Source organism: Cnephaeus nilssonii, assembly GCF_951640355.1.
Source record: "Cnephaeus nilssonii genome assembly, chromosome: 1".
Taxonomy (NCBI): domain Eukaryota; kingdom Metazoa; phylum Chordata; class Mammalia; order Chiroptera; family Vespertilionidae; genus Cnephaeus; species Cnephaeus nilssonii.
In genome coordinates this window covers 8,304,957-8,320,314 of record NC_137072.1, presented here as the reverse complement: position 1 = coordinate 8,320,314, position 15,358 = coordinate 8,304,957, and the positions used below count along the sequence as shown (strand labels likewise).

The following is a 15,358-nucleotide window of genomic DNA, read 5'->3' as shown; positions in this document are numbered from 1 at the left end:
TCGGTTGGCTAGAGAGCAAAGAATGCACTTCATCATGAAAGGGATGCTCTATGGATAAAATAAGAAATTTCTAATATTAAGGGAAGATAAGGATGGAGATTAAAAGAGCAGAACAGCTGGATGACTTAAAAACAGATAATAAGTTGCATTTTTATGTAAAATTTGGCGCCTAGAAGGTACAGAATTTGGCACATTCAGTGTTGGAATAATGCGAGCATAATGAATCTTCTCTTGCCATAAGCTGCCTCTCATACAGCTGGTTTTGATTCCAAATTTTTTATTCTGGAATTTTTGTTCTATGTATATAAGCACAAAAATTATAATTAAATTATAAGCACACTAAATTTTCTTTGAGATCATATTCTTGAGTTAATTCTATGTTTTTGTTTGTTTTTCAAATTTGCATCAGTTCATTTATTGCTATTTTAAATATCATTTTTTCATACTCTCATTAAGAATATTAAGAATATTAAAAGAATAGTCATGCAAGCAACTATATTTAATAAATATATATTTTCTAGACATTGGGCAAATCTACTTTGTACAATGCAACATTACAACTTACAATATAGAATACTCAATAAATATAATGTGAGTGAATCTGATGTTTTTTAATGCATAATATTTGATATGTTACATTTGAAATATGTATATAAATGAATTATTTTACACATATAATACTACCAATTTTATTGAGAAATTTCATGAACTTTGCTCACATTAAGTTATAAAATGTTCAAACAAAAACATGTAGAAAAACATCACTGAGAAATACAAATTTATGTCTTAAATGCATATACATACTATGAATTTGTTTTTAGTGAAAATATGTATTTTTATTATTTTTTAAAATTTAACTTTATTGTTGAAAGCATTATAGATGCTCTCCCTTTTCCCCATTGACCTTCTCCACCCCGCTCCCTAAATTTTAATAAAAAATTTTCACTGGCCTCCATTGTTTTCTCTATTCATTTAAAAATAAGAATGCTTTGCATATCAGCTTCTTTGTCTATATCAAGTTTTAACAATTATTACTTCAGTCCTTACATGTCCAGGTTTGCAATTTTTTTCTACCAAGACTGATTATAATGGGTCAAATTTGTAGAAATAAATTTCATTAAGTCAATTTCATTCTTTAATCAATTTTCAGTTAATAGTAATGTTATAATTTTCAATTTTAGCCATAATGAGTTACAATATTTTTAATTATTTTCTAGATTACTTTTATGGTTTTCCATATTATTAACAATATGAGTTTTATAAAACCTATTTTACCATTTTAGTTTTGAGAATAATTATCTCTGTCAATCTATTCATTCTTTGAAGTTCATATGCTTACTTTTATTTTTTCTTCAGGGTCAAAATGGTAGCATCATAACATCCTTGAGTATTAAGCATTAAGGAAGATAAGAGCAAAAGACAAGCTTAAAATGATGGGTCATGAAATCTCCACATTTCTTTTTTATTTATTTTGATTTTTTTGATTTTTTACAGAGAGGAAGGGAGAGGGATAGAGAGTTAGAAACATTGATGAGAGAGAAACATCGATCAGCTGCCTCCTGCACACCCCGCACTGGGGATGTGCCCACAACCAAGGTACATGCCCTTGACTGGAATCGAACCTGGGACCCCTCAGTCCGCAGGCCAAAGCTCTATCCACTGAGCCAAACCGGTTTCGGCAAATCTCCACATTTCTCTTTTTTAATTGAATTTATTTGGAGTAACGTTGGTCAATAAAAATATAGTTTTCTGAGCTGCAATTCTACAATACATCATCTGTATTAGAATACAACATATTGTATGTATGTTCATCACCCCAAGTTCAAGTCTCCTTCCATCACCCTTTATTCCCCCTTTCCACATTGCTCTTTACTTTCCCCTATATAGTTGTGTTAGCTGGATTTTTTTCTCTGTAACACAAAAACTTAAAACATGTAACTTTTTCTACCAAATAAGAGGTTATATCATAGTGTTTGAGTTTATTACCAATGTACATTTTGTACTAGGTCAGGTTAAATATATGACAATAAAAATTGGCAATTAATGAGTAAAGCATCCTGAATATTCTGTATCCGAGGTAAATTTTTACATTATAGATGCATAACCTACTATATTTTCTTATAGCTAACCCTTTTTCTCACTCCTACAAGGCTTTCCTTTGCTCATTGTTTCTAATTTTAGTGCACTTTGAAAGTCCCAGTATCTGTTCCTGCTATTAAATAGCTTACAAAAGCTGTAGGTGATGACTCTGAGAATATGAATGCATATAGCACCTACCAGAACTTGTTTTCCAAAGTTTCTATGAATATAACAACTAAGGACAGTAAACATGACCTCATTCATCACAGGTTTTAGAACAAGTGCTTCCTCAGCAGCAATTATATCATCATGAAATCATGTTCCACATTCTAACATAAACTAATTGCCATATGAATTATATTACTCAGTTATATTACTGAGATATTTTTGCAGTTTTGTTTTCAATAGCTTCCTTAAAAGTGTTTTCCAAATTTTTCACAATGGAAAAACAAAAATTTCAATTTTTTATTTAATCCACATGAATACTTCAAGCTTGAATGTTTAGCAATCAACATATTACACCCCAATGCTTGAATTTAAAACACACACAAACTTAAATAGTTTTCCCCAATGTCACGGTTCAGGACTCACCTGTGGACGTGGGTGTCCAGTGACCAAACAGGTCAATTCTAGGGTTTCTCCTTCACGTATAGTGTAGACTCTTTCAGAGTAGCGCTCCTCCTCAATATTACAGGCCAACCCTGAGTGCACAATACGAACCGTAGGGGGAGCTGTTGAGTCAGGAAGAGAGACAAGATACATAAAAAGATAAGTATACCATCTTCCCATGAATCATCCTCATTATAAAAGCAATTCTTATTAGATTTTACCAGAGTAGAGTTTATCAAGTTTACCACTCTTAGAATCCCCAAGGGATTAAAAATTTTGCTGGACAAAAACTTTGGAATTTATCGAAAAGTCACCAATACATTTTTAATGTGTCAAGGAAAAACAGGGTCGTGAGAGAAAACTGGTGACTCAGAAAATCACCATCATTACAAAACTACATAATAAAATTTGATGGTTAAAATGTAAGGAGTCCTTTCCTTTCTGAAATGCAAATTTTAATATAGTAAAGGATGTTGTCCAAATACTAGTTAGTGCAAAGGAAGACTATTGGTAAGAAAAAATGAATTTGAAGTGAAGACACTGTCATTTTTCTATCAATTTTATAAGCCCTCTGGAAGCTAAAGAATGAGAAGATTTAATTATCAGGAATTGCATGCCACTTAGTTTTCTTCTTCTTTTAAATATATTTTATTGATTTTTTACAGAGAGGAAGAGAGAGGGATAGAGAATTAGAAACATCGATGAAAGAGAAACATCAATCAGCTGCCTCCTGCACACCCTCTACTGGGGATGTGCCTGCAACCAAGGTTCATGTTCTTCACAGGGAATCGAACCTGGTACCCTTCAGTCCATAGGCCGATGCTCTATCCACTGAGCCAAACCAGTTAGGGCACCACTTAGTTTTCAATATTTATAGATTACCATACTAATATGATCAAAAGATGGTCATTGAATTAAGCCACTGAAGAAGTCAATAAATCATTGATGCCTAAATATGAAATTCTGATTCAAAAGAGATGTAGTTCTCATTAAGCTGACCAATATAAATAATTTTCTCCTATTTTAGTGTCCCACAAGTCAATAAAACTTGATGATCACTCATTGGTTCACATATCACTGGAAACCCACCATTTGTAAAAACTTGCACTTCATGTCATGACAAACTTAGATAAATGTTTTCTGTCATCAAGGAGATTACCATCATTTGCTAGCTGCAAACTGGATATCATCCCCATTTAGGAATGCAGTATTTTAGTTTATAATATAGTTGGGAGTGAGAGAGAAAGAGTTATCTCAATTAAAGGCAAGTGGAAAGGCTATATATACCTACAGGTAAAGAACAGTAGTAATCTCAAGAATGTCTTGATAGCAATCTCAATCTAAACAGCAGTATTATTAGTAGAGGCTGTGGTTGCTTACACATTAATGCAGGCATATTTGAAATTCTTATTTTAACTTTAAAAGTATCATAAATCCTACAGAATTTGATAATAAACAGTGATTTTATGAAAGACATAAAACGATTGTAAGTCCAATTTATGGGGGAAAAAAACCTTCTGGAAAAATCCGTGTTCTGAAAATAAAAAGTTTCCCCTGGCCCATATGGCTCAGTGGTTGAGCATTGACCTATGAACCAGGAGGTCATGGTTTGATTGTGGTCAGAGCACATGACCAGGTTATAGGCTCAGTCCCCAATAGGGGCATGCAGGAGGCAGCCAATCAATGATTCTGTCTCATCATTGATGTTTCTATTTCTCTCTCCCTCTCCCTTCATCTCTGAAATCTATAAAAACATAATAAGAAAGTTTTCACTATGTTAAACTTTGTTTTATGTGACACAAATGTATAGAATACTCATAGATTTCAATAATAGAAAAGGGCATTTTTATTATCCTTCTCAATTTCAAACAGAAACTGAAAGATAGAAAAGCTACTTATGGATAATGAAACAAGTGGTTATTTCAATTTCTTTCTGGATACCCAAGTAGAGTCCTATTCTTTAGCCTTCAAATTCAGGATTCCACTCTCCAATACCCAGTATCAAATGACATGTAAAAATTTCCAACAGTAGGATAAAAATGTAGAGTATGTTTAGAAGAGTAGTTTTTTACATTCAGTATGCATAATAAACTCCCCAGGAACTTGTTTAAAATACAGACTCAGAAACCTGAGTTATGTATGTAGAAAACCTCAGGAATCTGCATTTTTACCAAACAGCTGAGATAATGACAGAACTGTGCTACTTAGATCAGATTCTCAGAAATAATTTCCTGGGTCTTCTAAATATTTGTGGACTCAAGGAAAATACTTCAAGGGATAAAATAGTCTTTTCTTTTTAATTATTTCAAATAACTGAACTTCATGCTATGCATCATTTCACTCGTTTATAAAATGAAATGATGCTTAAATCAAATGCCTTTTTGGTCTATGGTCAATTTATCAAAAATTCTCTACCATGTCTTTGGATGCTGTCTATACATTTGTTTAGTTTTATAACCTTAGAAATCCTTATCTGTAGTGTTTCTCGAGGTGTTCTGATATAGTACGTCATACAATGTTCCCTACAACTCATTCCCTAGAGTGATCACATTTAAACTTCAATTTAGACCAGTGATACTAAAGAGTTACTTATTTTAAAAGATCTGTCCTGTACAACTGTATACACATAATAGATAACAAACTAATGAAGTCAATAAACATTTGCAAAATATAAGTAGAAAATTGTTAAATAGAAAATATAGGTCCGTTACCTTGAAATATATATCAGTGCCAAATTTAACTTAATAAGTGATAGCCCACATGTTTATAAATAGATCTAATTATACAGTAACATGACATCCTTTCCAGACAAATTTATACTTGTTATTTTTGTTGTAATTTCAAGTCAATGAATAGTATTGCTATTTTAAGATATATCTTTCCAAAATACAATTATGCAAATAAGTAGCTTATTTAAAACATTTAAATTATATAGTCTGCACTTTGTGTTCATTTACAAGGGTTAATTTTCTGCTACTTTCTTCTGTATTTTAACACATTCTTGGGAAAGGTAATATAGTATAATCATCATGAAGCTACCACCCATTTTATAGGAGGATGAAGTACTCTCCATATTGTAAGTGTCAAAGATGTATTTTTGCTCCTATGAATTAAAATGTGTGCTAAGTATCTCATGTTGGGTGGATGGGTAAAAAGTGAAAAGAATTAAGAAGAAAAAAATTGCCAGTTTTAAAAATAGTCAAAGGAATATAAAGTAAAGCATAGGGAATATAGTCAATAATCTATATATATAAAAGGATAAAATGCCTTTTATATATACACTGAGGGGCCAGATTATTATGATCTCTGAATGCATAATAATCTGGCCACTCAGTGTATATCCTATATAATAAAAGGCTAATATGCAAATTGTTCCCTTGACCAGGAGTTCTACCAGCAGGCAGGCTGGCCAACTACCCATGTCCCCATCCCCTGGCCAGGCTGGCTGGACCCCACCCATGCTTGAATTAATGCACCGGGCCTCTAATATATATATACTGAGTGGCCAGATTATTATGCGTTCAGAGATCATAATAATCTGGCCACTCAGTGTATATAAAAGGGAGACAGGGAGTTCGATCACTTGCTATGACATGTGATGACCACCAGGGGGTGGCGTAAAACATGGCAGGTGACCAGCTGCAGCTGAAGGAGCAAGGGAAGGAGGAGATGGGGAGGCGAGGAGATGGGGAGGTGAGGAGTGGGCGGCGGGGGGGGGGGGGGGCGCAGTGGTGGCGGCGTTCAGGTGGCTAGGGAAGGAGGAAGTGGGGAGGCTGGGAGGCAGGGAACCTAATGGCCCTGATCACTGGCCAGGCCTAGGGACCCTACCCATGCATGAATTTCATGCACTGGGCCTCTAGTATTGCAATAACTATGTATGGTGCCAGATGGGTACTAGCATCATCAAGGTGATCACTTCATAAGGAATAAAAGTGTCTAATCACTATGTTGTATACCTCAAACTAGTATAATATTGTATGTCAATTGTAACTGGAAATAAACAAAATGTTTATTCAAAATGTTCACTACTTCAACTGCTCAATGATAAGGTGAACATTTTGGAAGCTTCCATTAACTACTTTGTTCTGCCGAAAAATCAACTTAACAGGTCTTAGAGCTCATCCAGGTACAATGCTCTTATTTTCAAATTAGAAGTAAAGTCTGAGAACATTGAGAGGAAATAGGGCTTGCTATCCCAAAATATGCCTTTGGAATATTGATCATTTTAAGCTGGTTATTTTTAAGAAACAAAGACACAGGAAAAAAATTTTGATCGTCTCCCTAACTGCCTGAAGAAATTTAGATGGAGTACCAGCTCAGGGAAGGTGACTATCACCACAGATAATTATAGTGTAACTGGAGGCCCGGTGCATGAAAATTCATGCACTGGAGGGGGGCATCCCTCAGCCCGGCCTGCCCCCTCTCACAGTCCAGGAGCCCTCAGGGGTGGGAGGCGCCCTGGCGATCAGGGGAAGGCAATGCCCCATCACACCTCTGCTGTTGCCACTGCCAGCAACACAAGCCTCAGCCGGCCCTGATTACCTGAGCCTCGGGCAGCCCTGGGTGGCTGGGCGACTACCATCCGAGGCTTGCCTGTGCCTCAGGCCAGCCCTGGGCAGCTGGGAGCTGAAGGGACTGGGGGACTCCAGAGGCAGGCACGCAGCCTTCCCATGTGCCTGCCGCCCCAGTGGGGCTGAGGGAACTGGGCGCTGCCATCTTGTGGCTGTGGGCGCTGCCATCTTTTAGGGCGTGGCAGTGAATAAGCATATTCCCTCCTTATTGGCTGTGGGTGCCGCCATCTTTGCAACAGTGTGAGGGTCAATTAACATATTCCCTCTTTATTAGATAGGATTAAACTAGTTTGTGATAGATAAGGAGGAGCTAGCAAGACCCATTTGACCAAAGGTCTCTCTGTGACCCATTGTTAAAGATGGCCCAGAAAACAATTGTTAACCAAGCTTTTGCTTTTCAATCTCCATGTGAGCAAGTGCCTTCCTCTACTTTGAAGACCTAAACCACAACAATCCCTTCTCTTTAGTTCAAAATGGCGTATAAACCTTAACTCCTTATCTGTCCTAGGGTCTCACATTCTTATCGAACCCTTGTGTGTACATACTTAATAAATTTGGTTATGTTTTAGGATAATTTAGGATAATTAGGTTAATTAGAATAATCTGTTTTAGGATAATTTAATTACTAATCCAGCCAGAGAACTTAGAATGATAGAAGGAAAATAAATATTTTACCCTGACAACAAGTGACCTGGCTACAGGTCTGCAGCTACTTGTGGCCTAAATGAGACAAGAATCAGTGGTCATTTGATCTTTTCGCTACTTCATGTTATTAAAAATCTAGCCTGCTTATAATTAAATTAGGGTTCCAAGTTCCCATTTCCCTTGGTCCTGCCAAGGAAGAAGTCCAGATGTGCCTTTAGCAGGGCTTTGATTAAAGACGTTGCCCCGAGTTTTCATTCCATGTCTGCACAGTCCAATCCAGCATCAGGCTAGCTTAGTTTGTGTTCCCCACTGCAGTCCATCAGTCCATTGCATGGGCGTCTGCAGGGTCACATGGCTACTATGGAGGGAACATGGGTGAATGCAAGAGAGACACAAGAGCCAAGAGGCAAGAGCTAAGAGAGAGAACTCCTTTGTTCGGGGGATTCTGTACCCCAAAATTTTCACAGGCTTGTAGTGGCTCCAGACCCTCTAGCCAATGATCTCTGTTAATTACTAACAGACACCTTCCCTATATCAACCTGTTTTTACTGCACATGTACTCATCTTTTTGTTGGACCACTCTCCCCAGTGATCTATGGAGAATGGGCTAGGGGTACTTAAATTTTTAACAATCTTTTTTTGTGATGTTCCCTCAGCTATAATTACCAGACTGATATATGGGCCAGTATTCATGATACCTTACTGAATTACTTAGCAATGATTTCTTTTATTTTTTTTTCCAGAAGATATGTACTTCCAGTTATTCTCTTTCCTCTTAACATTCTAACCTGATATTAATTAGTACCTTGCCAGGAGGAGCATCTTTTTGGCATCTGTTCCACATAACATAATTCAGAGCACAGAGTAGGTATTTAGTAATTAATTTATAATTTGTTTAAAAAATATCACTATAATGACATCAACCTTCCATTTTAGCACAATATCAATTATTGTGGCACTGAATTTACTCCCTTTAAATATAAATGCAATCTGCAATACTATATCTGAAGCAATGTATTTTATCTTCTGCCTTTTTGGAAAAATCCTCAATTCATCATCCTACAATTGGACTAAGGGCTATGACCTCATTTGCCCTGTAGAGTCAGTAATAAATTAAAATGTTAAAATATTGCATGAGACTCTTATTCATCCAAATTCTCATGCAGTAAACCAAATCCCATTACATAAAATCTTTCCTAACACTAATTATATCATCTCCTTTAATTTGAATAAGCTGGCTTTGGGTTCAAGAGTTCAGCCTAAAAGGGCAAAAGAGAGACATTCTTTTATCTTGTTAGAATATACTTTTGAAAGCTAAACCAAAGTCTGTCTGTACTATGTTGGAGAAAGAACACAAATAAATTATTCTCTAATGGCAAGAACCAGGAGTATTTTCAGCCTTTCATCTCATACACAGACTTTCAAACATATATTTATTGAGCGACTGCTATAGATCAGACACAAGGCTGTGTTCTAGGGACATGAAGATTAGTGCTATGAAATGTGTCTTCTAGCTTACAGCCTATCTGGTCTGTCCAGTCTATTTAAAAAAGCAATTATAGTTGAACAGGATAGGTACAGTAACAGAAGAAAGTCAAAAGTGTTGTAAGAGGACAAAGCAGAGCATGACTAAATCTGCCTGGGGGATTCCAATACGTTTCACAAAGTCAGACATTTAATGTCGCTTGGAAAGGATGCATGTGGTGGGAACTAAAGGACAAGGCCATTCCAGAGAGAGGAAACAATGTGTTCAAAAGCATGTCTGTAAAAGGCTGCCTGCAGCGTTTTGAAAATAACTACAGTAAAATGGGGTTCATGTAGTTTATAGCTTATTCTGAACCTTGCCACTGGTAACACTCTCTCACCTTGCCATTATGTCTCCAGACACAGGAGAGACACTACAAAGTCCTGGGAATGGAAATGAGGGGAGAGACCTATGTTAGAGATCTTGCTAGAGAGATTTGGAGATTAACTGAATGTGAAGGTGAGGGAGAAAATCTTAAGATGCACTGAAGTTTATACTTTATTTAACTAGGTGAAAGAAGAGTATTTTAAAATAGAAGATACCCTCTTAACCTCCACGACCCTACATTACTTGCAGGTGGGAAAGGCTTGAGATGAGGGGCTCTGAGACCAAATAATGGAGGGCTTTGTGAGAGAGAGGACTTAAAAGCAAAATGTTTTTGAGGAAGAAGCTTTTTCCAGTGACAGGCACTGTTCCCAAAGAATGCACTGTTATTTGCAAGTAATAAGTTTAGTATTAGGAGTTTTCTTTCCTCTAAGAATCCTATATGATAAAAGCCTAATATGCAAATTGTCCCCTCAACCGGGAGTACAACCGGGAGTTGGACCACTCACTATGATGTGTGCTGACCACCAGGGGGCGGCGCGGAACAGGGCGGGCATTGGCAGCAGGGGGCGGGGCCACAGCCAGGTTCCCAGGCCCTGAGGGAGCGGGGCGGGAGCCTGATGATTCAGGCGGCGGTGGCACACAGAGGCCCACGGGACCTGCCCTTCCACACCAAACACTCGCACTTGGATTGCCAGCCAGGCCCAGGGACCACACCCACGCACAAATTTCATGCACCAGGCCTCTAGTCATAAATAAGAGTTTTGTACTTTGGTGAAACCCTCAAATATCTGATCCTACTATTCTCTGGGAATTCAAGTTACCAGGCAAATTTTGTCACTCTTCTACAGTAGTTCAAGGTAACTTATGTTCTTGGTGCAGGTCACAGATCTCCTGGGATAGGTAGTGTGGAGAGAGGGATTCTTAACAGACCCTTTTTAGAAGCCCTGGTGAGGGATCAGTAAACCACCCTGCACCAGCATATCTTACACACTCTAGATTCTGTGGAGAGATAGACAGAGACAGACAGAGACAAAGAGATAGAAGACATCTCACATTTTACTTCTTTACCATTGCCAGATACAGATAATAGAGTTGGCATTGTTGCTTAATAATATTCTCTTAGCAGTCATTCAGTTTTTTTATTATTCTTTTTTCAGTTTTGCTTGTAAAACAAACATAACAATAATTACATTTTCTTCCATTGTTCTATTGTCTAATAGATTATATGCTTTCATAGAACACTTCTCACTTTCCTACATCCTAGATTAGCTAATGAACATTGGCAATAATTAGTCTCTTTTGCTTATTTTTTTTTTTACTCTCTTCTGCCTATTTTATTTTTTTTTAATATGGGTGGGTTTTTTTTATTGATGAGAGAGAGAGAGAGAGAGAGAGAGAGAGAGAGAGAGAGAGAGAGAAACATCATTGTGAGAGGGAAACATCCATCAGTTGCCTCCAGCACCCACCCTGACCAGGGATCATAATCACAACCCAGGCATGTGCCCTGACTGTGAATTGAACTGGTGATCTTTTGATGCACTGTTGACACTCAACCAAGTGAGCCACAGTGCCCAGAGCTTATTTCAAAAATTTTAATATAACACATGTGTATAGTACTTCTAAAAGATTATGTCTTCCATTCTTTTTACTTTCTCTTTCCTACCTGAGTTAGTGGTTTAAGTTACTATGTGAATCTTCTCCTCCCTTCATTTTCCAGAATGATCCCCCAATTTGACAGTTAAATTAAATATTGTATTTAAAGGCCTCATCCATAATTAATCCTCTAGTTGTTGATAACTCCTCTGCCTAATACCTCTGTCCTTATAGCCATTACATTACATATAGTAATATCAGAAACTCAGATAGGAGAGAGGAGAATATGAAGATCTAAGAGACAAGATAAAGAATCCATCTTTAGATGCTAATAGTGATTGGACCAACAATTGGCAAGCTGTTGCTGGGCATAAAAATTTAGAACATTTAAATGGTAGTTGATGATTGATAGCCGTAGAAGACACAAAAATCTCAAAATAGAGCATTTAGAGCATAGAGTGAGAAGCTAAGAGGATAATAGAAACCTGAAGAATATAAATTATCAATACAGAGAGGGAGGCCAAAGAATGATACTAGTATGATGATAAGTCTGATACCTAGAAGGAAAACAAAGAAAATGTAGTGCATATATATATATATATATATATATATATATATATATATATATATATATATAAAGAAATGCTCAAGTATGGTGAAATGTCTAACAGTGTCACTTACTACAGAGCTGACAAGGAGCGTAGACAAAAGGTCATTATCTTTGACAGTCAGGATGGCATTGGTGAATTCTGAATGAGATATGGCTGTAGAGCAGTGGGGTCAAAAAATGAATGAGGTGAGGTTTGACTGAAAGGGAGAAAAAAGATCTTAGTATATCAAACCAAGATTAGGGCAAAAAGTAAAGAGCAATAGTAAGTATAAAACTGAACATTTTAGAAATATTATACCATCATCTCAGGACTGCGAAGAATAATTACTTACATTATAAAAACAAACCACAATAATTACTTACATTATAAAAAAACAAATAATATTTTTCAACAAGAGGAATAATTATGGATGAGGCCTTTAGATATAATATTTAATTTAACTGTCAAACTGGGGGATCATTCTGGAAAAGGAAGGGAGGAGAAGATTCACACAGTATCTTAAACTGCTAACTCAGGAAAGAGAAAGTAAAAAGAATGGATGACATAATCTTTTAGAAGTACTATACACATGTGTTATATCAAAAATTTGGAAATAAGCTCTGGGCACTGTGGCTCACTCGGTTGAGTGTCAGCAATGCACCAAACATCACCAGTCCAATTCACAGTCAGGGCACATGCCCAGGTTATGGGTATGATCCCTAGTCAGGGTGCGTGCTGGGGGCAACCAATGGATGTTTCCCTCTCACATTAGTCTCTCTCTCTCTCTCTCTCTCTCTCTCTCTCTCAATCTTCCTCTCTCTAAAATCAATGAAAAAACACACAGTTAGTATTTCCATCCTAAATGTAACTTTTTGCCAATACTATACTATTTTCCTAGTATCCTGAATCATTTTTTATAAAATTGACTTCCCTAAAATCTCTCTTTCTATTCTTTCCTTTTTTCTTTGTTAATTCACACTTTTACAAGTTTAATTTTGCCAATTTCTGTACCACATATGCAGACATCTCTAAAAACTGTCTAATCTCTTCTTTAAACAAAGTCAATCAAGGTTAATCCCCACAGCATATAAATATGCTTAATCTCTCCCATATTAAAACATGGAAACAGAACAACAACAATTATCTTCCTATCTCTCCTTTAGAGTCTGGTGATTAGAAATAATGGTGCGCACTATGAGCCACACTTCTGCACCTGCTTCATAATCCTCAGTCCACAGCAGTCCGATTTCTGCTCTATCATGGATATGATAAGAAAATAATAAGGCAGAAAAGTAGATAATTTTGGTAAAATACTAAATTTTTTGTAATTACTTTGACCTTCACTTCCATGCAACTATAAGGATTTTAAAAAATTATACACTTACTTTGCACTTCAAAACAATACAGACTACTACAGCTGACCTTTGAACAACATGGGTTTGAACAGTGCAAGTCCATTTATATTTCTTTGAAGAAATAAAGTTGGTCCTTCATATCTTTAGGTTTCACATCCAGATATTCAACCAATTTAAGATTGAAAACAGTATTTTCATATTTCCAACCGTGGATGGAAAATATTGTTTCCTTATGCAATTGGTTGAATCTGAGGACGAGAAGGAACTACTGTAGTTAAGTTCTTATGGAGTAAAGTTATACGCATATTTTCAGCTGGGGCGGGGGGGGGGAGGGGAGATGGCAGCTCCCCTAACCCAATAATTCAAGGGTCAACTGTATTACATCCCAGTATTATACTCACAACAACCATGAAATATAAACTCATTTCCAAATATGCACATAAGCAAAATATTCAATTCATATGTCTATTCCAATAATTTTCTCAAAAAGAAAATATAGTTAAAATCCTTCTGTCATTTTCATTTAATTCCAAATAGGACAATGTTTTAATACACAAGCGATATATAGATTATTTAAAATCAGCCTTTAATTTATTTGAATTGTTTGTTTCCATTGTCTATTTTGAATTATCTATAATTTCAGTATTAATGTAAACTTATTCCCCTACCCTTTCTCCCTCAACCCCTATACTTGGTTACTGCTGTATTCCTGTCCACTAGAAGGAAATACTATTTTATGTTTAATTTGATGAGCTGTAAAGTGAACGTACTAGCTTTTTTTTAAAATATATTTTATTGATTTTTTACAGAGAGGAAGGTAGAGGGATAGAGAGTTAGAAACATCGATGAGAGAGAAACATCGATCAGCTACATCCTGCACACTCCCCATTGGGGATGTGCCCGCAACCAAGGTACATGCCCTTGCCTGGAATCGAACCTGGGACCCTTGAGTCCGCAGGCCAACGCTCTATCCACTGAGCCAAACCAGTTAGGGCTGAATGTACTAGCATTTTATTGATTACTCTGGATTTAATAAAAAGAAGATAATATCTACCTCATATGGATTTTGATGAAAAGCTCTGAATATGAAAGGTTTTGACTATTTTTTATTATTTTTCAGCACATGTTGAGTCACATTGTTATAATTTTATTGAGTCACCCAAAGACTCTCCAAAGCCCAAAGTAAGGTAAGAAAATTAAATCCTAAAGCTGCTGGCTTCAGAAAGCAGCTATTATTGTTTCCTAAATAGCAGAAATTTACATGATTTTTAGGTTAGTGTTAGTAAACAAGTTAAAGCAAAGAGTTTATTTTTAAATTAAAACTCAAGTTATCTGTTTATATGCAATAGATACTATTTAAGATGGTAGAAAGTTTGTCAACAAAAGAAAATGACATTTACTATCAATGTAATTATGTTCATAAGAATTTAAAGTTAAATAAAGTGATAATGCAATTTAAATTTTAATGTTAAAACCAATATAAAATAAATTCTTTTTGTAAAATAACTACCTTTAATGTCATTTTTTTTCTATCATTTTCAAATCAAGGTGCTAAATTTACAGAAAATTGAATACATAAGAGCAAAATACTAATCTGACTTTTCTTACTTATTTTTTTAAGTGAGACACTATTTTTTTTCATTTTATGCATGAAAGTTTCCACATTTCTATCTTCAGATTTCATTAGAATATCTTTCATTGTTTTCATCTAGAAACATAACCTATTAGTATCTAAGTCTAAAACTTCAAAGACTGTTGATGGAAAGAAAACACACGTTTCACTAAATCTAAAGTTCTCAACACTATTTTCAAAGAAAGCATTTGACAACGTCTGACATGTGTGCCAGAGAGGATCCATGGGCACAAAGTCTAAAATAGCCATCCAAGGCCATTAGACATCTATGTCCTGCCCATGTATGCTCCCCCCTGATGCCCCTCACTATGTTCTACACAGTATTTTTCAAGACAAGTTTTGACCTATACCTGGAAAATATTGGACAGTCAATAAAATATTTTAGTAATCTCATATTTTGTTCACAAAACACTTTTGTGAACTAATCTGGG

General features: G+C 36.0%; 1 protein-coding gene across 2 annotated transcripts in view; it reads right to left on the bottom strand.

The window, feature by feature from the left end:
- Nucleotides 1-15,358, bottom strand: part of MDGA2 (MAM domain containing glycosylphosphatidylinositol anchor 2) — a 981,798-nt gene that overhangs the window by 557,309 nt on the left and 409,131 nt on the right. For both annotated transcript variants that reach the window (XM_079779348.1, XM_079779347.1), the window contains exon 2: nucleotides 2,671-2,810. In XM_079779348.1, coding sequence (XP_079635474.1) covers nucleotides 2,671-2,810 — 140 coding nt within the window. The remainder of the gene's footprint in view (nucleotides 1-2,670; nucleotides 2,811-15,358) is intronic.